Source organism: Hoplias malabaricus, chromosome Y, assembly GCF_029633855.1.
Source record: "Hoplias malabaricus isolate fHopMal1 chromosome Y, fHopMal1.hap1, whole genome shotgun sequence".
Taxonomy (NCBI): domain Eukaryota; kingdom Metazoa; phylum Chordata; class Actinopteri; order Characiformes; family Erythrinidae; genus Hoplias; species Hoplias malabaricus.
Genome location: NC_089820.1, coordinates 40,242,357 through 40,268,148, shown reverse-complemented (window position 1 = coordinate 40,268,148; position 25,792 = coordinate 40,242,357). Strand labels below are relative to the sequence as shown.

The window sequence follows — 25,792 nt, the reverse complement described above, 5'->3', positions numbered from 1 at the left end:
TGGACATTTGCAATATCAGATTATTTCTTATTCTAGGGTCTATTATTTCCAAACATGTACAATACTGATGGCATCAGTGGAAGAGAATCAAACATAAAACCTTTTAATGTTAAAAAAAACCAACCCTAATTCAAACCATTTTGCCCTTATCCCAAATATGGATAGCAAAGACTAGGTATGAAAATTTACAGGTATAGTAGAATCTGGATTTTGATCCTGAGTAATAGCAGTTGAGTCCATTCAAAGTGTCAATTCCCAAAATTATTTTGATATTTATTTATATTCCAATTATATAAGGGTAGGTTTGGCATTAAAATCTTGACAGAAATTGATGAGATAGTTGGTTAAATATATATATACAAAAAAAATAATATAATAATAATAATAATAATAATAATAATAACTTGTCATGGGTGGCACGGTAAAGCAACAGGTAGTGTCATAGTCACACAGCTTCAGGGTCCTGGGGTCATGGGATTGAGCCCCCCTGCTCTGGGTGCCTGTGAGGAGTTTAGTGTGTTCTCCCATTGTCTGCGTAGGTTTCCTTCAGGTGCTGAAGTTTCCTCCCACAGTCCAAAACACATGTTGCAAGGTGGCTTGACTACTCAAAAATTGTGCTCATAGGTGTGAATGTGTGAGTGTGCATCGCCCTGAGAAAGACTCCAGGGTGTGTTCCCACCTTGCATCCTGTGATTCTGGGTAGGCTCCAGACCCACCATGTCCCTGAACTGGATAAGCAGTTACAGAAAATGAAAGAATGACACATCATATTTAGGAATGTCGTATTGATTATAAGGGATCTTCAGCTATCCTATGGGCACACAAATGTAAGTTAATGACCTGTTAGATTTTAGCAATCCAGTTAAGGCAGCTAACTCTGTCAAAGTTTGCATTCATAATTATAAAGGGCTTCAGCTAAACGGTATATAATTTTCTTCTCTCAAAATTAGTTGAATAATATGCTGCATTTTTTGTACAAATTCTACATTGTGTGTGTGTGTTGATGTCAAACTCATTCTACATTGTGTGTGTGTGTGGAACTTAATCAAAGGCTTTTGTGTCTACTCTCAATTCAGAACATTTTTTTGATTCAACTCCAAGCCCAAGCCAAGACAAATTGGTGTCTCAAGTCTGCTGTTTTCATTCTGTACTACAGTGACAATTATAACACTTAGAGAAAGAAGAGGACATTTATACTCTATTTTGCATTATAAAGTCAGCATTCCTAAATCATTACACACCACATCAAATCTTGTTTTTATATAGTTTTTAATATAAACCTGTATGGCATCATATGGCATATCTATGCTAGCATAACTGAAAACCGGATTAGCAGCCATCTAGAACCTGGATTTGGTACATTTGTTCTTGGACATTACAACTATTTGATGTAATAGCCAAATGTGTGATGCAATGTGCATGATGCTAGTTAAAACTATAAACTCTAGTACAAAAATAGTCAATTGTGGCTTGTCTATTCAACTAAGTTAAAGGAAAAACTGCAAATGATATCCTCTTTCTTTAAAATGAATCCACGTGTTTAAGTGCTGCTATGGGGGGAGGCTGTGAATTATCACTCGTCTGAGACTTAAGAACAAAGCAAAGGAAAAACGCTAGTGTGAAACTTTACACTGAGAGCCGAAGGCCTGCTTTCTAACCTGTTGTGTGGTTTGGGTGGTCACAGGGGTCAGCAGAAATCTAGAGTGATTTTAACATCACTGTCTAAATCAGAATGTCCAGTAGTAATAACTACAGAGATTACTAAAAACTAATTTAAGGGGTAACAAATGCTTCCATGGGTTTATAGACACGCATTGAATTTAGTGAATTTGGTGAACCCACTCAGGCCACAGGTATTCAATTTTGTACACACAGCTTGTATACAAAATGATCCTAATTTCACGGAGCTCAGTGAGAAGTGTGTGCATGAGGTATAAAAAGCCCCCAGGTTTGCACTGAGGCAGTGGAACTGTGTTCTCAGGCAAACCTTTTTGAGATGAGATGGAGTGATGCTTGTGATCCAGAACCAATCATCCAGCATCAGTTTTTACACTCAATAATGGTCTTGCTAAAGATCATCAAATCATTTCACTTATGTTCCATCATCTATAACACCTCTAAGATGAATAAACTGGTTCAGTCAGGGGCAACAAAGCGACTCGATTCTTGGTCTCATGAGTATGGCAAGCCAAACAGGAAATATTTAATGAACTTTGATATATATAGAATGAACGCTGATATATGTAGAATGAACTTTGATATATATAGAATGAACGCTGATATATATAGAATGAACTTTGATATATATAGAATGAAAGTTGATATATATAGAATGAACTTTGATATATATAGAATGAATGCTGATATATATAGAATGAACTTTCATATATATAGAATGAAAGTTGATATATATAGAATGAACTTTGATATATATAGAATGAAAGTTGATATATATAGAATGAACTTTGATATATATAGAATGAATGCTGATATATATAGAATGAACTTTGATATATATAGAATGAAAGTTGATATATATAGAATGAACTTTGATATATTATAGAATGAAAGTTGATATATATAGAATGAACGCTGATATATATAGAATGAACTTTGATATATATAGAATGAAAGTTGATATATATAGAATGAACTTTGATATATATAGAATGAACTTTGATATATATAGAATGAAAGTTGATATATATAGAATGAACGCTGATATATATAGAATGAACTTTGATATATATAGAATGAAAGTTGATATATATAGAATGAACTTTGATATATATAAAATGAACGCTGATATATATAGAATGAACTTTGATATATATAGAATGAAAGTTGATATATATAGAATGATCTTTGATATATATTGAATGAAAGTTGATATATATAGAATGAACGCTGATATATATAGAATGAACTTTGATATATATAAAATGAACGCTGATATGTATAGAATGAACTTTGATATATATAGAATGAACTTTGATATATATAAAATGAACGCTGATATATATAGAATGAAAGTTGATATATATAGAATGAACTTTGATATATATAGAATGAACTTTGATATATATAGAATGAAAGTTGATATATATAGAATGAACTTTGATATATATAGAATGAATGCTGATATATATAGAATGAACGCTGATATATATAGAATGAACGCTGATATATATAGAATGAACGCTGATATATATATAGAATGAACGCTGATATATATAGAATGAACGCTGATATATATAAAATGAAAGCTGATATATATAGAATGAACACTGTTATATATAGAATGAAGGCTGACATACAGGGGTTGGACAATGAAACTAAAACACCTGGTTTTAGACAACAATAATACATTAGTGTGGTGTAGGGCCTCCTTTTGTGGCCAATACAGCAGCAATTTGTCTTGAGAAAGTCCTGTACAGTGGTCAGAGGGATTTTAAGGCATTCTTCTTGCAGGATAGTGGCCAGGTCACTACGTGATGCTGGTGGAGGAAAACGTTTCCTGACTCGCTCCTCCAAAACACCCCAAAGTGGCTCAATAATATTTAGATCTGGTGACTGTGCAGGCTATGGGAGATGTTCAACTTCACTTTCGTGTTCATCAAACCAATCTTTCACCAGTCTTGCTGTGTGTATTCGTGCATTGTCATCCTGATACACGGAATCGCCTTCAGGATACAATGTTTGAACCATTGAATGCACATGATCCTCCAGAATGGTTCGGAAGTCCTTGGCCATGATCATTCTATATATATCAGCGTTCATTCTATATCCCCCATACTCAAATAGCCTCCTGGCCTTTTTAGGCCCATTGGTCATCTATTTCTGGCACGAGAGCTGTTTTGAAAAGTTTTTTTTTTATTATGATTTTTTTTTCAATCGCGCTGTCCGCTCTTATTTTGAAATCGCGCACCGCGAGGCTGGTGATTGCCTCCATGGCAACAATAAACAGATAGCAGTAAAGTCTTCGGAAACGAGACAGTCAAAGTTCATTCTATATATATCAATGTTCATTCTATATATATCAGTGTTCATTCTATATATATCAAAGTTCATTCTATATATATCAGCTTTCATTCTATATATATCAGCGTTCATTCTATATATATCAACTTTCATTCTATATATATCAAAGTTCATTCTATATATATCAGCGTTCATTCTATATATATCAAAGTTCATTCTATATATATCAGCGTTCATTCTATATATATCAAAGTTCATTCTATATATATCAACTTTCATTCTATATATATCAAAGTTCATTCTATATATATCAGCGTTCATTCTATATATATCAACTTTCATTCTATATATATCAAAGTTCATTCTATATATATCAACTTTCATTCTATATATATCAACCTTCATTCGATATATATCAAAGTTCATTCTATATATATCAACTTTCATTCTATATATATCAACTTTCATTCTATATATATCAAAGTTCATTCTATATATATCAGCGTTCATTCTATATATATCAAAGTTCATTCTATATATATCAGCGTTCATTCTATATATATCAAAGTTCATTCTATATATATCAACTTTCATTCTATATATATCAAAGTTCATTCTATATATATCAGCGTTCATTCTATATATATCAGCGTTCATTCTATATATATCAAAGTTCATTCTATATATATCAGCGTTCATTCTATATATATCAGCGTTCATTCTATATATATCAAAGTTCATTCTATATATATCAACTTTCATTCTATATATATCAAAGTTCATTCTATATATATATCAGCGTTCATTCTATATATATCAAAGTTCATTCTATATATATCAACTTTCATTCTATATATATCAAAGTTCATTCTATATATATCAGCGTTCATTCTATATATATCAACTTTCATTCTATATATATCAAAGTTCATTCTATATATATCAGCGTTCATTCTATATATATCAAAGTTCATTCTATATATATCAGCGTTCATTCTATATATATCAAAGTTCATTCTATATATATCAACTTTCATTCTATATATATCAAAGTTCATTCTATATATATCAGCGTTCATTCTATATATATCAAAGTTCATTCTATATATATCAACTTTCATTCTATATATATCAAAGTTCATTCTATATATATCAGCGTTCATTCTATATATATCAGCGTTCATTCTATATATATCAAAGTTCATTCTATATATATCAACTTTCATTCTATATATATCAAAGTTCATTCTATATATATCAGCGTTCATTCTATATATATCAAAGTTCATTCTATATATATCAACTTTCATTCTATATATATCAAAGTTCATTCTATATATATCAAAGTTCATTCTATATATATCAGCGTTCATTCTATATATATCAACTTTCATTCTATATATATCAAAGTTCATTCTATATATATCAACTTTCATTCTATATATATCAACTTTCATTCTATATATATCAAAGTTCATTCTATATATATCAACTTTCATTCTATATATATCAGCGTTCATTCCATATATATCAACTTTCATTCTATATATATCAAAGTTCATTAAATATTTCCTGTTTGGCTTGCCATACATGAGAGTGGTGCTACATAGAAAAAATGGAAAAGTAAAAAACAATCACTTTCATGACAATTCCTTTCTACATGTTGGTGGTAAAAATGACTTAGTACTCTTTTAAGAGGTGATAATGCTTGGTGGTAGAGGTGATAGTGTGGAGTGAGGAGGAGGATTAGCAGCAGCCAATTCTCAGCAGGATGCTTTAAAAACAGACCAATAAAACACACACACACACACACACACACACACACACACACACACACACACACACACACACACATAAATACATTGACAACCAGTCCTACAGTTCTTATTGTAACTGATAGAGACTGTCATTTGATAGTTTCTTCTACAATATAAAACCTTTTTTAATGTATAAGATAAACATAGAATATATAACTTAGTAATAATAAAATTAATTTGGAGACTGTAGCTATACTAAATTAATACTCAGGAGGGGGGAAAAGTATCCTTCAGGACTAAAGTATAAATAAATATAATAAAATAATATTAAAATGAATTATTGTTTCTATTTATTTTTTATATGGAATACAAAATATTCCCTTAAGATTTAGCCAAATTCACTTGGACACACTTTCTTTAAAATTAATTAATAAATTAAATTGTTAAATATAATGCAGTTTTTTCTGAGCATAAAACAGATAGTAAAGGAGTTTGTTTTAAAAACAAAATAGGTTAGAGATTACCTGCAGATATAGGAAAGTCAATAGCCCCCCACAAACAACACCAACAGAGCACCAAACTGTAATAACAAAGAACCCACTATGACAATATTATGTTAAGGCACACATGGGAGAGGAGAGTTGGGAAATATGTTGTTATTATTATTATTATGATTATTATTATTATTACTATTATTACTATTATTATTATTATTAGTAGTAGTAGTAGTAGTAGTAATAGTAGTAGTAGTAGTAGTATTGTTGTTGTTATTATTATTATTAATATTAATATTTTCAATATTATTATTTGATTCTCTTCCTTTTGGGGCAGCACACAGCTAGCAGGTAGTGTCACAGCCACACAGCTACAGAGTCCTTGGGTTGTGGGTTCGAGCCTCGCTCCAAGTTTGGTGTTCCTCCCGTGTCTACATGGGTTTTCTCCGGGTGCTCCGGTTTCCTCCCGCGGTCCAAAAACACACGTTGGTAGGTGGATTGCCCACTCTAAAGTGACCAAAGGAGTGAGTCCCCTCCAGGGTGTGTTCTTGCCTTGCGCCCAGTAATTCAGAGTAGGCTTCGAAACCACAGCGACCATGAACTGGATAAGCGGTTACAGATAACAAATGAGTGAACTTTTTTGTTTCTTGTAGTAGTTGCAACAAGGTAGTGTCCCGCCTAATCTCTTAAATATACAATATTTTAATGTTTTATTCAATAGCATATACAGAGAAAGGGAGGTAGAGGGAGGGATAAAAACAAAAGTGAGAGAGAGAGAGAGAGAGAGAGAGAGAGAGAGAGAGAGAGAGAGCATCTGCCAAAGAGTTTTAGACAAGACATGTTAATCTGGGAAGTTTGTCTTACCAAAGGAGCTGTTTGAGGGAGGTCCACTACATCCGTTCACTTTCTCCCTTTCTCTCTCTCTCTCTCTCTCTCTCTCTCTCTCTCTCTCTCTCTCTCTCTCTCTCTCTCTCCTTCTATTTCATTCTTTGTATTAACTGCTTTTTCATACTCCCTCTCTTACCCCCCCACCGACTCCCACCTCTTCCTCTCTCTCTACCATCCCCATCTCCTCCTTCATGTGTGGGTGTGCTTTCCTTCTCTTCAGTCTTCAGTCTTAACACTCAGCTGAGCTATGAGGCACCACATTGTGTGCTGGAGGCAGCCGTGAGAAAGACAAAGCCTCTCCCCACATACACACACACACGTAATCTTACACACATACATTCATTCTCACACGAGTACTCTAGTACGCTCTCTCTCTCGCACCCACTCTCACTATGGATGTCAAAGTGCTTGTCGTGATGGTGTTCCTGACAGTGGCTTTGTGGAAGCCTGAGATTGAAGGTAAGCTACTGGATCTTATATGTCTATTTTATCAGTGGTAGATGGTTAGCATAGTGTTTTATATGTGATTATAGCTTCCTAACTAAACATTCATCTACAAGAATAAACCAAAACTGAGGTGAGGCTAGATCTGTGGATATCCTTGAATTAGATTGGTGAGATCCAAAAAGATTTACAGGGCATTCACTGGAGAAAGCACTAACAAATAGCTCGCTCTAAGTCACAATCCCAGTCTAAAAACTAGGCATGTATCATAATCTTTAATGTATACACCAGTATATATTTAGATTAAGCTATGATTTGGTTGTCTCCTTGGTCACAGATTCTTGAGGTTTCATGCAGTATGGTAAGGTACTTTGCATCCCTGTTGCTCTAGATGATGTCTGGAACTAATAAATAAATTAAATAAGCTGTGTAAATAGCTGTAGTGGAGCACAGGTATTTAATTCGGAAAGCATGATACGTTGTTTTTATTTTCTTTTTTTTTTTTTTTTTTTTTTGTAGGACCTGTGACTTAATAACCTTTATAGATAACCAAGAGAATCTTTTCTGAAAGTTGGGATTTCCCAGAAAAATGTGATTCCTAAACTTCTTTATACGTAAAATACTTATAAAAATCCCTCTTGCAAATTGAAATTGCAAATATTTTTCTTGATGGAGAACCAACAAAAAGTGTTGGAAAGGTCTTTCATGAGTCCTGCCAATTCTTTGATAAATCTCCTTTGCAAGAAAGCACTCTGTCGCTGTCCAATTAAAATCATGTATCTCCATTTTTGTGGATTTTTTAGTTTACTACATCATTTGAACACAGCTGCTGTCCTTCACATATTAGCAAAGATTTATAATGAATGGATCAATAGAAATGCTATAAAATAATAATATGTATCCTTAATAAAGTAATATAAATGCAATACAAAAATTTTACATTGACTTCCATTGGAAATTAAGAAGGTTGTTTGTTCAATTTTGGTGATACTATATGTAGATGTTTGTAAACTGGGACTGAAGGGAGGCAGTGAAAACCTGATGTGCAAACTATATGTGATTCTACAAGCAAAAGATCAATATATTTTAACAATTATATTTTGACAATTATTAAGTCATTATTTTACCTGTAAAGCACTACTTGCATCAAAGCAACTTTCATCATGAATATTTTGAGACTCTCAGTTCTGCTCTGCTCTCAAGCCCACATTTTTTTTTTCAGAATTCTGATTGATTATGTGCTGTTTGCTTTTCTTTAAGATTTCATCCCATTACCTTCTAATTAAAGAAAGGTTATTTTGCTGCTCACTTGGCATGGTGTTTTGTGTGGAAGGCTACATCATTTAACATGAGAAAGGGTAATGTAATGGGCAGTATAGATGGACATTTTAGAGGCGGACTGGAGAAAATACTGTCTAAAAAAGACTCTAAAGTTCAGCCATTTCTACGTCTGAGAAGTAAAAAAAAATGATAATAGAAGTCATTGGCTAGTGTTTGATTGAGGACCAAGTCTGTGAAAGGTTGCAACTGAAGGAGACGCTAAAGACTTTGAAACAACATGGAAAATGCACTTTAGACTATTAATCAAATGCAAAGGACTCAATCTCAGACCCACTAATAACTTGGAGAGCAGGGTCTTGGAACAGAAATGCTTTTTTCCCTGTTAACTAGGAGGGTTTTGGAGGGTCCTTCTCTGCTTGACGACGGCAGATTGAAAAGCCAGAAACCGTGTTAGGGGGATGCTAGAACAAGAGTGGCAGCCTAATCTCTTTTTAATGATCCCAGCTCTTCTGTTGACGCAGGTGAACACAGTTCCACAGACGTGCTATCTCTAAAGGGAGAGGTTAAAAGGAAATGTGCTGAAGAATGTGCTGCTACATCTGAAGGGGTGCCCCTGTTTTATGACTGCAAGGGTTCATTTAAATTTAATTGTAAATCACTTGTCGCACAACGGTGATTTAAAATATATGTTCTTGTAGCATTCACAGTTGAAATCATTTGAAAGTGATTTTAAGACTTCAGGTTTAACAGTTATTTGTACATAAAAGTAGATATATTTCTGGGATGTTATATATTACAATCAGTTATAATTCTAAATAATTGCATAATGTTCTAATTTTATACAATATTCAAAACCAAAATCAAGGGAATAAATATATAGAAAACAAATGTAATCTAGATGACACTCTTAGAAACTATTGGATCTATATGTCCCTGGCTTCTATCAGTGGTCTAATTGCTTTTTGTTTTCTACAGATCTTAGTTTTTAAAGGACACTTTCAACAACCATTAATGTGTAAAGAAACTTGAATTATCTCAATTTGTTCTGGGTTCTGAGTTCCAAATAGAAACACTGCATTTACTATATTTATTTATAATTTCATTTAAACATATGGAAGCTTGTTTATATTTCATCATTAAAATGTACTGCTGCTACATTAAATATAATCATCAAACCAAACTCTCTTAAAATGTCTCTCAAATGTACATTTTGTCGATGAATGTTTTTATTCAACCCTGGTACATCTTACATGTTATTTCTGGTTCTTTTTTCAACATTTCCTTTACTTTAAAATTTACATTTTCAACATATGGCTGATGCTTTTACCCAGAGTGACTTCTAATTCTTATCATATTACATTCTTTCTTTCATTCATGCATATGTAATAGCTTCATCCTCTCTGAGTCACTGTGGGTCTGGAGTTCATCCAGAATGATGCAGCAGGAACACACACTGGACAGTGCATCACCCACTCACCCAGTCACTCACACACTCACAGCTGTGGACACTTTCACAGAGCAAATCCATCTACCGGTGTGTGTTTTTTGATTGTGCGGGGGGGACCTGAGCACGCAGAGTAAACCCACACAGTCATGGGGAGAACACACCAAACTCCTCACCCATTTCCACCAATGAGAAACCAGTTCTGTTTCAGTTCGTGCACCTAATTTTCATTCCCAACTGGAATCAAAGAATAGTATGTTCTTCATCATGAAGCGTGAGGACGTCTATAGGCCGTCAGTCTAAAGAAGGTCTAGAAAGAGCACAGAGCCTCAAATAAAGCATTATCGTGCAGTGTGATTGGAGTAATTTGCAATATGTTATATTGTCCTCGATGGTGAGCTGGGTAAAAGACCAGAGCCAGATAGAGCTGTGAAACCTTTCTTTCTGAAATTGAAATAACTCATTATTATATTTCTGATTTGAAAAGTAATTCACAAGGGAATAAAAACAAGAAAATGCCCCATCTGTGTGTTTTCTGGGGCTGTGGTAAGCGCAACTCAAGGCATATTCACTTTTAGGCTACTTTTCTCAAGCTCAGCAAGATGTCTCTGGATTCAAACTTAAGCAGGCAAAACTCAGCGTCATTTACACATGTATATCATATCACTATGACCTAAACCCAATGTAATCAGTGGATTAAGCATGAACCTATCCTGCCAGTATTCATTTATTCATCACTCTGGTGCTGTCCTGGTTAAAACAAACAGCATCTCTGTGAACAGAGAGAAGTGGAGCAAAGTACATCTAATTTTCCGTTTGTCCTTTTCCAAAGTGAAAACTGAATAACCAAAATGTACACAGAGGCACTGAACTGGGGACACTGAATTCAACCACAGAAATGCTGAAAGTGAACAACACTGCAATGCCCCCAGTTTATGAAATATCCTTCCTTCCCATCAAAAGTGGCGCAAACCTCTGGATAGCACCAAGGTTCTAAGAATCCTGAATGGAACCAGTTCAAGAACTAGATATGTTCAGTTATAAAGTCTTGCAAAACACTTTTACTGGTGTAGTATGGTGTGTTTACCCAGATGAAAAATTGAACTCTGCTAAGACAGGTCAAGTTAAAGTCACTGGTGTTGCCCAGTATATTACACCACACACTAAATTTAATTTGATTCTATTTTTATAGTGTTTTTCACAATGACTGTCATCACAAAGCAGCTTTACAGAGATCCAGGTCCAAGCTTCCTTTGAGCAAGGAAAAACTCCCTCAGAGCAAGAGAAATTTTGAGAGGAACCAAGACTCAAAACAAGGAACCCATTCTCCTCAGGTTGACATCAGAGTGCACAATAAGACAGAATTGATCTGATAGAAATGATTAAGAGCTGTGGTTAATGTGAAAACAAGACATGAGATTTGAAGGTGTAAATGAGTGCAGGACACACCCTCCCTGGATTAAGGTCCATTTTGGCTAACCTGGTGGGGAAAGCCTATGTTTTTCACTAATGATGATACAATAATAAATTCTTTGTAGAGTGATGTCCTACATTTTTTAAACTTCTGAACTATATTTAGTGATGAACTGTTGTTTTTATGGTTTCTCCACAGCGAAGCCCATCAGTCTGGTTGAAAGGTGCTGGTGTCGTATCACCTCCAACACCGTTCCACAGAGGAGCATCCGCGAGATCAAGTTCCTCCACACTCCCAACTGTCCATTCCAGGTTATGTAAGTACTTTTCAAACACTAAATTCCACTATCTATTTTTGTTGTTGTTGTTTTTGCTGCATATTTGGATTCTAATCTATATTTCCACATTAGATATTTATTTATTATATTTTCTATTATAATTTGTAACATATGCACTCTGAATATTGATGTGCTCATGCAATCTGTAATCATAAAAATCACAAACTCAAAATGTGACTTATAAGTAAATTCATATAAATTTACATTCATGGAAACATACCCTAAATATGAGGGATGAATTAATCATGATTATTTCAGCCATTTAAGATTTCAGTTTACAGTACATTGATGAGTGACATTCCAGTACATTTTATTTTGGATGAGAATGTTAATTACTTACATTATGAGCAGACCAATAGCAAACTATAGAGCAGTTCCCAAACATTTGGTACAATAACCTGAAACTGTATTGTGTTATATATGCTTAGTACAAACTTTGTATTTATATTTTTTATTTCAGATTTATGATTAAAATATTTTCAGTCAATTTCATAATATATATAGTATGTCAGTAACATATTCAAGATACACGAAAACCAAAGGACTATGAATTTGTTTTTTGCACTTTTCTTTAGCTTATTATTCTGAAGCCATTATTGTGCACATAATTAATAATAAATAAGAATAATATTGTCAAATCCTGATTAAAAATATTTCATTCATATACATACATAGGTAGTACTTGCATCTTTATATCCATTACACAGAATCCTCTATACTAATCTATTCTTGACTATTCTCAACTTGATTTATTTGTATATGAGTTTCATTTCATTACATTACATGTCGTATTCATATTTTTATATCACTTTCTTATATTACTCTCTTGCATATTTGGTGCTATAAGAAATAAATTCACATGGCCTTACCACATCAGTAAGTGGGAAACTGCAGTAGGGAAGTGTTTTGAATTAGGATCGACATGATATTGTTTATCTAGAAAATTTAACAGAGAAGAATCATTCATTATAAATATAAATAAAATGATTTGGTAATTATTCTGTAATATTACATTCTTTAAATTGTGAGTGTACTATTCAACATTATTTGCTAAGTGAACAAATGTGTAGTTTTTGAGGAGGCTAGTGAGAAGGAGGAGGCTAAAGGGTTAAATGAAAGCTGAATCTACTGGCCGAGGTCATTGTGATGTGTTTGTTTAGTGTGTTTTTGATGTGCTGTATGTGGTCTTGAAGATTTAATTGGCAGCCGGCAGTGTGTCTGTAGAGAGAGACAGAAACAGCAGGTAGTAAGTACCTCACAGCCTGTTAATGATAACAGCAAACAGCCTGTGTGTTTGTGTGTGTGAGGGCTAGATTTACTACCATATTTCTTTCACTTGCCCTAGGGTATTTTTGAGTCCTTAGTACTTCAGATTCAGGGATAAATTCCTAAATAAACTAAAGCTGAAGTTTAGCTGATGTCCAAGCGAGGAAGGTTATTTCCCTCGGGCCAAAGTCCTGTCCCACTCTGACCTTACTGACCTAAATGACCCCTCTTCCTCTCAGCGCTCACTAACACTAACACACTCCTCAAACGTTCACAACTATTAGACGAATATGTTCCACATTAGCCAAGCCTTCCCAGTGTGAGGGGAAAAGATCTTCAAGCAAGGTGAACACAAATACAAATTCAGGCACTTTGACCTAATGATTATTTCCTTGAGGAAGTACTTCAGCTTGTCTTTTGTAGATCCATTGATGAAAGATAACACACACACACACACACACACACACACACAAAGCATTGCCAGTTCACTTCATACATCTTTTTACAATCAGGCCTCAAACTTATATTTTTTTCCAAGGAACACAGTGTTTAAAGGGCTTCAATGGCTGCATCGTAATACATATAAATTATAATAATTATTATTTTTTAAAATATATTAATTTCTTTGCTTTATTTCCCTTTATTTCACCCACAAACATCTGTAGATAATTTTTAGGATATGTGTTATCAATTTTTAATTCTCATAACATTTCGAGTGTTCTCCCCTTGTTCGCATGGATTTCCTCTGGGTGCTCCGGTTTCAGGAAAAAAAAGTGTACCTAGGTGTGAGTGAATGTGTGAGTGTGTGTCGCCTGTGAAGGACTGGTGGCCCCTCCGGAGTGTGTTCCTATTTTGCGCCCAATGATTCTGGGTAGGCTCTGGACCCACCGTGACACTGAACTTGATAAACAATATCAGACGAATGATTGAATGAATGAATGAATGAATGAATGAATGAATGAATGCCATTTATACATTTTCTATGTTAAAATATTTCAGAATTATTGTCCTTTACATCTCTATTGAGGAATCTTGAAACAATTCATATTCCAGCTGTCATGGCTGATGATGTCCTAATGACCTTGAAGCTGATTGGCTGTGTCAGGTTTAACAGAAGCGGGAGAATGTTTACTGTAGTTGCGAGACTCTCACATCAGCTTTTGATGGAACAGTTACGGGTAGGGTTTTCTTTTTTTTGATTGGTTACATTTTTATCACTTTTGTTAATGAAACAGGTTTGATGACACAATAAGCAGATATTTTTAAACGTTATCTGTTTGAAGAAACCTGAAGTTGTATCAACTATACCTTTTATGTTTTTTTTTCCTTTTGTTATTTACCTACTTTGAAAAAAATTAGCTGATAAAACAATGGACAAATAAAAACTGACCAAACTTTCTTCATAATAAAATTAATCCATTTACTACACCTTAAGCATAAATGTTTTTATACACTGCAAATAACCAACGGGATGATGTGAGGTCTTGACACTGATGACGTGTAGGAGAGACTAATGAATATTCAACAAAACTACCTCCTAGTGCAGTTAAGTCTCAAAAAAGCCAAAGGCTGGACAGTAAACATGGATCTAATTATGATGGTGTTTGAACTGAAGAGCTGATGTGGGGTTAAGTTGGGATTGGACTGGGTGATTGCTGCAGTGACCATTTGTTGAGGGGGAGCAGTGTGTGTGTGTGTGTGTGGGCGTACTGAGTGTGGATGTGGTTAATTTGCAGAGCTGTGTGAGCCCTTGGCCTCAGAGCTGTTAATGCTCACACATGACCTTTTGGCGCAGAGGTGTGATGTGTTGGTTTCGGCGGAGATTGTGAGAGATAATACAGTATACAGGAAGTATAATTATTATGATAAAACAGGCATTATTTGGGTTATAATGTCTTGGTGGTGGTGTGTCAGCAGAGCAGGTAAAGGGGCAAAATATTTAGAAACCAGTAGATAGCATTAATGTTTTGGCTGATTAGTGTATAATACGCCAGCAAATGACAACCCTATATAGTTTGAGTAAAACTCAAATTGAATGAACTATGAATAATTTTTGGTGTGTTTTCGCTAGTTTCTGTATATGGACTTTTTTTCTATATATATATATATTTTTTTTTTTTTTCTATATATGATACATTTTTGTATTATTTACAAATTGTACCAAAATTTACATATTACATCAAAGTTATTATTTTTTAAAATGCAGTTTTATGTGTGATGGCTTCCTCTCTGTGTTTGTGTGTGTGTGTGTGTATTGTAGGTGTGAAATGTATGCATGCTTAGCAGCATTTTTTAAAAAGTATTTATGCTGGTGATCACATAGAACACAGAAAGAGAAAGTATTAAGTTTATTTTTCAATCAAAACAGCCACTAAGTGATAAAATAATTTATTCTTCAGTTTCTGGAAAATCAAGCAGAAAACCCAATACAATTAGCAGAAATAACACTGAATCCAATGAATAAACATAATTTCAAAATTTTCCGTATTTTATTTTGCTCACAATTTTCCTTTATTACAGCTTCCAGTCTTTTCAAGAGCTTTGTTGCTATCGGATTTTCAAACAAATCTGGACACTTTTCATGTCTCGATTTCTCACAGATGTGGACTGTTTCAGATCTGAAGGGAGGCTGGGACTTGATTTTTTCCCTCTCTCTCTCTCTCTCTCTCTCTCTCTCTCTCTCAAAGATGAAAGCTTTAAGTGCTATTCATCTGATGGGAACATTTTTGGTGCAACACCAAATCTTGCAGGGATTTTAAATGTCCCACATTTAAGATACATTTAAGTTTTTGAAGCTGAAATGTATGAAGGGTGTTCACTGATTTTGCCCTGTACTTTATGTGTATGTATGTGTATCTGTAAAGTGCATGTGTTTGTGTGTGTGTGTGTGTGTGTGTGTGTGTGTGTGTGTGTTTCTCCACATCGAGGTGAGAAGTCATGCTCTCTGCATTACTGATTACTGAAAGATCATCAATCACTGGAGGTCCAGCTCCAGCAAACCAAGCTGCTCCCTGACATTTCCTTCATCACTCACTGACCAACTCAGAATAGAACCTCATCTCACATCTGTGTGTGTGTTTGTGTGTGTGTGTGTAGATACTGGTGGCTCTGGTTATGCATGTACTTTGCCAGTGACTTTATTTAATAGTTAGTACTACTGTTATGTCATATGTTTTAATTCAATGGAAATTAATTAAAAGATAACTAGGCGTTTACATGGAGGTAGCTCCTTGGCTGCATGTATTTTATATTGGCAAAAAATGCATTGCCTGATATTTAAATGGAATACAATGTATAATATTATATGCATAATCATGCTGCGGGCAGCACGGTGGAGCAGCAGGTAGTGTCGCTATCACACAGCTCCAGGGGCCTGGAAGTTGTGGCTTCGATTCCCGCTCCGGGTGACTGTCTGTGAGGAGTTAGTGTGTTCTCCCCGTGTCCGCGTGGGTTTCCTCCGGGTGCTCCGGTTTCCTCCCACAGTCCAAAAAAACACGTTGCAGGTGGATTGGCGACTCGAAAGTGTCCGTAGGTGTGAGTGTGTGAGTGAATGTGTGTGTGTCTGTGTTGCCCTGTGAAGGACTGACGTCCCCTCCAGGGTGTATTCCCGCCTTGCGCCCGATGATTCCAGGTAGGCTCTGGACCCCCCGCGACCCTAAATTGGATAAGCGGTTACAGATAATGGATGGATGGATGGATAGGCGTTTACATGGAGGTAGCTCCTTGGCTGCATGTATTTTGTATTGGCAAAAAATGCATTGCCTGATATTTAAATGGAATACAATGTATAATATTATATGCATAATCATGCTGCGGGCAGCACGGTGGAGCAGCAGGTAGTGTCGCTGTCACACAGCTCGAGGGTCCTGGGGTTGTGAGGTCGAGTCTGGCTCCATGTGACTGTCTGTGAGGAGTTTGGTGTGTCCACGTGGGTTTCCTCCAGGTGCTCCGGTTTCCTCCCATGGTCCAAAGACGTCGGTAGGTGAACTGCCAACTCAAATGTGTCCATAGGTGTGTGTCCATAGGTGTGTGTCTATAGGTGTGTGTGTGTGTGTGTGTGTGTGTGTGTGTGTTTTGACCTGTGAAAGACTGGTGCTGCCTCCAGGGTGTGTTCCCGCTTTGTACTTTTCACTGCGACCCTGAATTGGATAAGCGGTTGCAGACAATGGATGAATGAATAATAATACTGCTGTGCCTCAATGCAATCATATCCTTACAGCAATGTACAACATTGGTTCTGAAAACTTTCCCAGCAGAGTATAAGCTGTTAATGCACAACAAGCTGTTGATACACTTTAATAATGTACCTACTAATACCTTTATTTAACAAAAATATTAAAAACATATTGGATGTTTAGTGTATTTTTTGTATTTTTGCAACAGAATTCTGAATTGTACTTAAATTATCTATTTAAATATCCATTTTTGGTTACAGCTGAAAAGTCCCTTTATTGCAGGGTTTTTGTTTTTTTTTGTTTTTTGTTTTTTTGCAGTTTTTCCATAAAATGGACCCTTTAAGTGCAGCCAGATGTTAAGCTACATTTCAGGCAGCACAGTGTTCAAGCCGTGATCTGATAAAATACAGTGCAGGAGCATGGAGGGAAGAGAAAACACTCGTTCTTCCTCCACCCTTCTGTAACAGATCCCTCTCTCTTAGCGGCTCAATGCTCTCATTACCAGCACTAGGTCCAGTGGACAATGGAGAGGTCTCCTTAATGCATCTGATAGCTTTCCCTAATGGTCTCGGTCTCTGTCCCTGTCTCTCTCTCTCATGGCCAGTCCCAGTCCCAGATCATTTTTCACCCTCTTACATTCATTACTTCACTATTAAGCTCACCAAGCCCCTCTCTCTCTCTCTCTCTCTCTCTCTCTCTCTCTCTCTCTATCTGTCTCTTGCTCAGTGCCAAGCTGAAAAACAACAGAGAAGTGTGCATCAACCCCAAGACTAAATGGCTGCAGCAGTACCTGAAGAATACCATTAACAAGTAAGCAGAAACTCAGGAGAAAAATTATGTTATGTGAGAAACAGCATCCATCACTTTCTGAAGCTAAATTATGCTATACTTATATGTATTATACTGTTATACTTATCAGTTTATCAAGGTAAAACAAAAGAGGCCATCTTAAGACACCACATTTTTCTTTGCTGACTACATTTGGGCTAAATTAGGGTTTGTCCCACAAACAAGATCTGAATGGAATGGTCAGAAGAAGAACACCTTACCTGTGACAAAATTCATCATCTGAAGTATGCAAAACAAAGAGATTGAGGCATTTTGGAAACATGCACCATGGACTGATAAAGTAAAAATGAAACTCTGACCGCAGTTACCATAGGAACAGTATTTGTAGAATATGTATTATTTTTGGTGGTGTATCATTCTCAGCACTGGAGTGACACTGTGTGTTATGCAGATATGAGTGGATAAGATGCAGCAGTGCTGCTGGAATTTACAATCACTGGCTTATCAAACACTACCTTGCTGGTCCACCTTGTAGATGTAAAGTCAGAGACAGTAGCTCATCTGTTGCTGCAAAGTTTGTGTTGGTCATCTTCTAGAATTTTATCAGTGGACACAGGACACTGTTGGCTGGACATTTTTAGCCAGCGGGCTATTCTCAGTTAAGCAGTGACACTGAGGTATTACTAAATATAAAGATAGGTATAAAGGTGTACAATATACAGTCACAGAAAACAAGTTATTGTCACTAAAGGTACAAACAGTGTAAATGTAGGTACACTAAAGGTACAACAGTGGCTTTAAATTCCGGTTTTGGTTCCTAAATGTATATTACATATTCTTCTCCAGAAGGTGAGGTGAATATTTGTAAGAATTTATTATAAATCTATTCAGAATTAAATAACTAAGAAATTATTATTTATTTCTTAAGAAGTTATTTATAAGTCCTAGAGATGACATGATGAATATGAAATCAACACAATTTTAAAATATACAATTATAACAGTATATGATACAATTGTGTTCATTAATTAAAAGTACAGAATATATATCCTTAAGGGGAACCACCACAGTGACTGTGTTTCTGAATGTAATGTGGCATCCCTTGGTCCTTTGCCTGTCTTTGGGGCTTTAAGTGTGCAGGGCTATAGGGAACAAGTCTATAGCCTCACAAGTCTTGGTTTCAGAGTTACTGCTTGAGATTTGTTGATGTAAAGGGCCTTTAGGTAAATATGTTGTTCTCGTTTTGGATGAATTCACTACTGTTGGCTAAAAGATTAGTTGAGGCATGCTAAGCTGAGTTGAGTAGGTACCACCCTGCAATGGAAAAGAGACCTATTTTACATATTGTTGCTGTCTGAAGAAAACATGCATCTCATGCATCTCCATTTTTTGTCCATTTTTAGTGTGTTACATCATTTGAATGGTTCATTCAGAAAGATATGCTGCAAAATTACTTGGAATGGAATGGAATAAAATATTTTTATATTGACATCCACTGAAAGTTAAGAAGTTTTTTTTTCTCTTATAAAGTTACTGTTTTGGAGATACTGTTTTTCTTTGGACAGCAATGATATCTCCTGTAAAATGTGACCCACAGCTGTTATACCCTGATTATCATCAGCAACAGTGAAAACTCTGTGGTTCTAGAGATGGTTATCACTGCTTATACATTTCTGCTGCTAAAAGCTCACACGGAAAATATTTGAATGGCAAATAAACCTGTATTCTGAAATTCCTGCCACCCTGCCAGCACCAACTGCTGCTGAAATACAAGGTTATGGCCTGATGACAACCTTAGCTTGTAAACAAAACAATAAATCAGACCAATAAAATTGGTTTCTTTTTGCATGATACAATTAAATAAACTTTTGGCCACTATCAAATACTCTTTGTTTTTTATATAGTTTAACTGTTAATTTAAACTAATTTTTGCTGCTTTGTAAATAACAAAATTTTTTATGTATTGCCAAAATTAACCACATAACTAGGGACCAAATACATTTCTGATTAATTTACTTTGCGCTTTTTTTTATTGTAAGAGGAGATATGTATTTTAAATTGAATTAATTATCATAGCAATTAACTATATAAAAAAAATATTTTATTTTAATTATTTAAAATTAAGTTACAGCATATTTTAGTATGAGCACAAATAATTTTGACTCTCTCTCTCTCTTTCAGGATAAAGAAGTCGAGAAATCGTGATAACTAAAGACACCTGTGGAAGGAGATATGGAGAATCTGTGTGTCTTTGATCTCTACAGACATAATGTATCACGAAAGCACCTTCCTCACACACACCCACACACATACATACACACAGTCTGTGGACTGCTTGCACAAACAGCACTTCGCCTAAAAACGCATTTAATTCTTCACCCCATTGGACTGCAGCTTCACCAAACACCAACAAGATGCTTCTCACACACGTAATATACAGAACCGAGTGACTGTGTGGTCAAGCGAAATGTGAGACAAATATTCCCATTGTGTTTTGGACTGAAAAGAGCAATGAAACATGTATCAGGTGTGTGCCTTTGGTTCTGTATAAGCTGTGAAAGGAAACTTAACATGTTAAAGGAGGGAAAGGGGATATTGCTTCTGTTGGGACAACACATTGCATCTCCATTATCTGGTTTGAAGAAAATTTGAAAATGCCAGCTGATCTTTGCATTGTGTTATATAAGTGAGGGAAAGAGAAGCCTAAAGGAGAGACAGAAAGAGATAGAAAGCAATGATAGAGAGTGATTTGAGTCTAGGGTTAAAACCACAGCCACATGCTAAATAATGCAGCTACATTGGGTTATAGGCCACCAGTACTTCTGTACTTTGTTACTGAAACACTGAAATTACACAATTTCCCTCTTATCTCAAATGTAATCAGCCGTATGTGGTGTCTTAATTTGGTAATTCAGTGTTGCTGGAACTAATGTAGCTAACAATTTATCCATCTCTGTGTTCCCAGGGTTGTCAGCTCAGTGTATTGCTCACTCCCCAAGTCCTGATGTATGCAGATGCTTTTTTATAGATAGCCATCAATAATTAATTAACAGCGTCCACTAAGAGACCACTCCAGAATGTGAAAGAAATAAAATAATATATTTATTGCTTCTCTCACCAAATATAAACACTCACTTAAGTTTTGCAGTTTTGTAACAATATTAGAGAGTGCTGCTGAAGATTTCATTACTTGTTAGCTATGTAGCTTTGCTTGTAGCTCCAGCAATACATGAAATAAAGTAGACTTTCTTACACTGTATGACATCATTATTTTTAAAAATTGGGAAAAGTACACCACATTAACAACAATAATTTTTACTCAAATTTCAATCTAATATTTTGTGGCCTCAATATATTGTACTGTGGCCACACATTTTTAAAACAATCCCAAAAATGTCACCTTAAGGGGAAATTGCGTAAATTGAACTTTTCACAAAACTACTGCTTTAAAAGTTGCAAATCATATAACTAGACTCCAGAGGGAAAGCCATGCACTGAATTTTTTTTTTTGGGGGGGGTTTGAGAGGCTTAATGATGAATAAATGTCTGAAATCAGTGCATTAAACATGCACAACAATGACAATGCAACTTTCACATCAATGCAATCCATTCTCTGGGCAGCTGCTTCTCAACATTTTAGTGTGTATATGTTCTTACAAACAGTGGCTTTAATCTTTTATATTTTAACCTTGAATCATATCAGTTTTTTGAGAAAATATTATTGTCTAAAAGAAAAGCTGGAACCCCCAAAACATTTGTACTCATTTTGTGTAGAAGCATTCATTTTTACATAATCTGGTTTTGTGCTGACCTAAATTTCATGTTAACAAATTATTGGTAACAAATGATTTCTATCCCATTTTGTGTGAACGTTAAAGGGGAATTTCACTGTTATTTTTCAGGTCAAAAGCTTATATTAAAATGATCATAAAACACAGCTTCATGCATAACATTTAATATATAACATTTAATACATTTCAGAGAAGCTTTTAGAGGCCTGGTTGCATTCACCAGTACTCTGAAATTCTGAATTAGAAACTATCTCAATAACATAATGTTTCATATCACTGAAGAACATTTGTTTTTGTAATTATTTAATCAAGTAGGATTTAAAAAAAAATTGTGGGTCTGTTTAAAGGTGGAATTTCCCTTTAAGGTTTGCTCTGTAGTACACATAGAAATAAAAGGGCATAATGTGACCCATACTGCAGATTCAGAACTTAAAAGAAGCAATATTGTACATATTAATAGTATTTTGCTGTTTGGCCTAGTATAACAAAATAGTACACGATAAGAACACATTTACTCCCATTCAGCAAATTTCTCAATTTGTATTTTGCAAAACAATGTGTCCTACTGAGACACTTAAAATGTGAGAGGGGTTTCTACAAAAGTTATGTTATTTTTATATCTGTGCCATATATGCTCTTAGTAAATATACATGGGAGAATATGAAGTGTTGTACTCATTCCAATTACTGTTTCGTAATATCTGAACAAAAATTATTCATGTAAGCAATATGAAAACATATCACTTTTAAAAGTGTAATGATGTAAGAAAAATAACATGGCGATATGATTTCTGAAGGCTTTCCAAGGTTATGGAAAAATATCCAAACATGTGGTTTTTATCAGACCTCTCCAGTAAGCGCTTCACTGCTGTGCATGTCCTTTGGGTTTTGTTTAGTTTTTTATATTCCCATTTGCTGAATTTTACTTTACTTTAGAAAAAACTAAAACGTCCCATTAAAAAGGCCCTGGTGTAAATGCTGCCTAGGGCTTTCTACAAAATTGAATGGCCTTAAATACAGAAAAGAGCAGTCTGGGGTCAAATACTTGGAGCACAGTCTTCCAAATGTATGAGTAGAGGATTGTAGTTTAACACAGCTGACATTCAAGGAATTGGTGGGATACAGTCTTGAACAAATTGGTCATGGGGTAAATCCATATGATTTAAAGATGCAGCAATTTATTGAAGCCAATTTGGTGCATAACTGGAAATTTGTATCCAGTTATGAATTCCAGTTTCTGCTTTACAAAAGAAGTTCCAGGGCTCAGTCACTGGTGATGATATAACCATCCATCCATTGTATCTTTGTTGCCAAAATTGCTTTCACTTTCCTCCAGCATTCAACATGCTGCTATGCAAAACAAGCTGGTAAAAAGTAAGCAGGTGATATAACAGAATTTTTTAATGTTCCATTAAGACATCTTGGGTTGTCCAATTACCCTTTTGTTAAGAAAGGTTGACATGATATGTTGGAGGTATATGTTTTTGAGCAAATTTGTTTTAACTTTCACTCTCCCAGCTTGGGAGCAAGCTTTGTTTCCAGGACAGATAAGTAGTGGGTGGAGTGACAATGACTAAAATTGGGTTGGGGAAAAAAATCATTGCACATATAAAATCCAACAAATATGTACTTAAATTTATATCGGTGCATCCATTGTTAATTGGTGTTTAGCGCAGCTTTATTAAACCTACTGTCTTAGAATTTCATGGAATTGACCCCAGCCCCTATCAAGCAGTGTCAAGCTAGTCATTTATTGTAAATCAGGTGCTATAGAACCCAATCCCCAGACAATGTGAAGGAGAATCCTTGAGGAAGTTTTCTGCATAAAGATCTTCATGTAGAACATTCTTATTGTTATTCCACTATATGCTTACCGATTGTAATAATTATTTGAAATTGAATATATTTAGTCACTTTTTTTCATTAAACGTATTAAAGACAAGCACTGGCATCTGTCTGAAATTTACCAGAGTTGAACTTTTTACATATCTCTGAATATTCAGTGGACACTCCTTACACATTCCTTCAGAAACATGTTAAAAAGCTCCAAACACATAAAGTTTTTTTTTCTGGCAAAAATATAACAGAATACTTTTATTCATACACAATATTACAACATTTCATAACATATTTTACAGGACAGTACAGAGAAAAAAGACACATCTGTTCCAGAAAATAACTAGATTCTATTTACAAAAAGAAGTTTATTAATGTTCTCTAAACATTGACAATATCCATGATATGCTCAAAAATGTTTACTGAGTTGCAATGGTTCACAATAACAATATTATATTATGTTGTATTCTATTCTATTCTCTTCTATTCTATTCTATTCTATTCTATTCTATTATTACCCATTGTTCCAGGTGGTTGCTAATGTGTTCCTAAGCAATTGCTTTCATTAGAATCGTTGATAAATAAAATTTATTAACATTCATTTGGAAGGGACTTTATTTCAGACTTGTGAAAAAGTAAAACTGAAGAAACTTGAGTCTGAATAACTGAGAAAATTCGGGGCACAAACATGGACCACCACGCTGAAATTAGAGACCTCACAGTCTGCTCAGCCAGCTGTCTAAATTCAGAGTAATTACTCTACACACACACACACACACACATATGCAACTAAACATACATACATTTTTCACATTTTTCAACATTTTGGCAGCACTGGTCAAATTAAATGTTATGTTGTTTGTCCAAACAAGTTAATATTTTAATGCCTTATTTACTGGCTCAATCGACCATATTAGAGAAAATAAAAGTAATAGGTTAATTTAAATGTATTGCTTTGCTGTTCTTTCCTCTTGAAGTTGAGCACATATATTGGCAAATAATTGCTCTTTGTAAACTTGTTCCCCAAGAAATATCAATTAATTTTCACTTAGAAAAGCAATTAAACATTTGCACAACACAAACTCTTGCATATACCATGATGCCTGACAACATCCATATGGCTACTGTAAGTCAATTTAAGCCTTGTTTTTACAGGCTCAATTGGAATGAGCAGAGGAATCAGCCTCCACTGCACAGGGCTAAGTCTATTGATCGAGCCCCTAGAGGCCTCTGTTTAATCTAGACTGATTCGGAGCCATTCAGCTGCACTTCTGAAGAAGTTAATACACTCCTCAGCAGTAATGGGAAACATACAGACCTGCAATTTGTCTAAAACTCTGCATAGCTGTGTCTAAATTTGTGTTTTTGTACACTGTGGCCCTTATTCATCAATGTTCAGGCTTTGTATACTCATCCATGTGCAAACACAGCATTGATGTCTTAAATCATCTGGGATTTAAAGAGGCATTTCGCTAAATTTTGTTTCGATATTTCAGTCTTTAAGATGTAAATAATGTAATTTAATGCCATTTGATGTGATATTCTCCATGCTAGAGACACTGAATATTAATTTTTCGCAGTGGTGGTGAATAGCAAACAGACGTGCAAAAAGTTTAATGGCTCTGAAGGCTCATCACAAGAAGTGGTGAGACACTGTTTGAAAATGAATATTGTTTAAAGGTGCACTCAGTCATTTTCCCCATCTTCTTCATGTTCTAAACTCGATATTACCTCATGGCTTGGATGTACCAGATTGTGTATCACACCTGTTTTGAACATGACTCATTCTATGGTGCATAAATACTACAAATATTATTTGCTGCAAAAAAAATTCATATTGACTGTAAAGCCCAAAGTGAATGTGTGTGTGTGTGTGTGTGTGTGTGTTGCCCTGTG

General features: G+C 35.0%; 1 protein-coding gene across 1 annotated transcript; it reads left to right on the top strand.

The window, feature by feature from the left end:
* Positions 1-7,347: 7,347 nt before the first annotated feature.
* LOC136679312 (stromal cell-derived factor 1-like) lies at positions 7,348-24,421 on the top strand. Its single transcript, XM_066657762.1, has 4 exons — positions 7,348-7,579; positions 11,902-12,019; positions 18,208-18,291; positions 20,452-24,421. Exons 1-4 carry the CDS (start codon positions 7,513-7,515, stop codon positions 20,480-20,482), a joined length of 300 nt encoding a protein of 99 aa, XP_066513859.1. The 5' UTR covers positions 7,348-7,512; the 3' UTR covers positions 20,483-24,421.
* The last annotated feature ends 1,371 nt before the right edge of the window (positions 24,422-25,792 follow it).

Excerpts from the sequence above, each read along its gene's own strand:
- LOC136679312 (XM_066657762.1), top strand. The coding sequence starts at position 7,513 with ATGGATGTCAAAGTGCTTGTCGTGATGGTGTTCCTGACAGTGGCTTTG. Across the intron at positions 7,580-11,901 it reads GTGGAAGCCTGAGATTGAAG|CGAAGCCCATCAGTCTGGTT; the intron begins GTAAGCTACTGG and ends GTTTCTCCACAG. Across the intron at positions 18,292-20,451 it reads CTGAAGAATACCATTAACAA|GATAAAGAAGTCGAGAAATC; the intron begins GTAAGCAGAAAC and ends TCTCTCTTTCAG.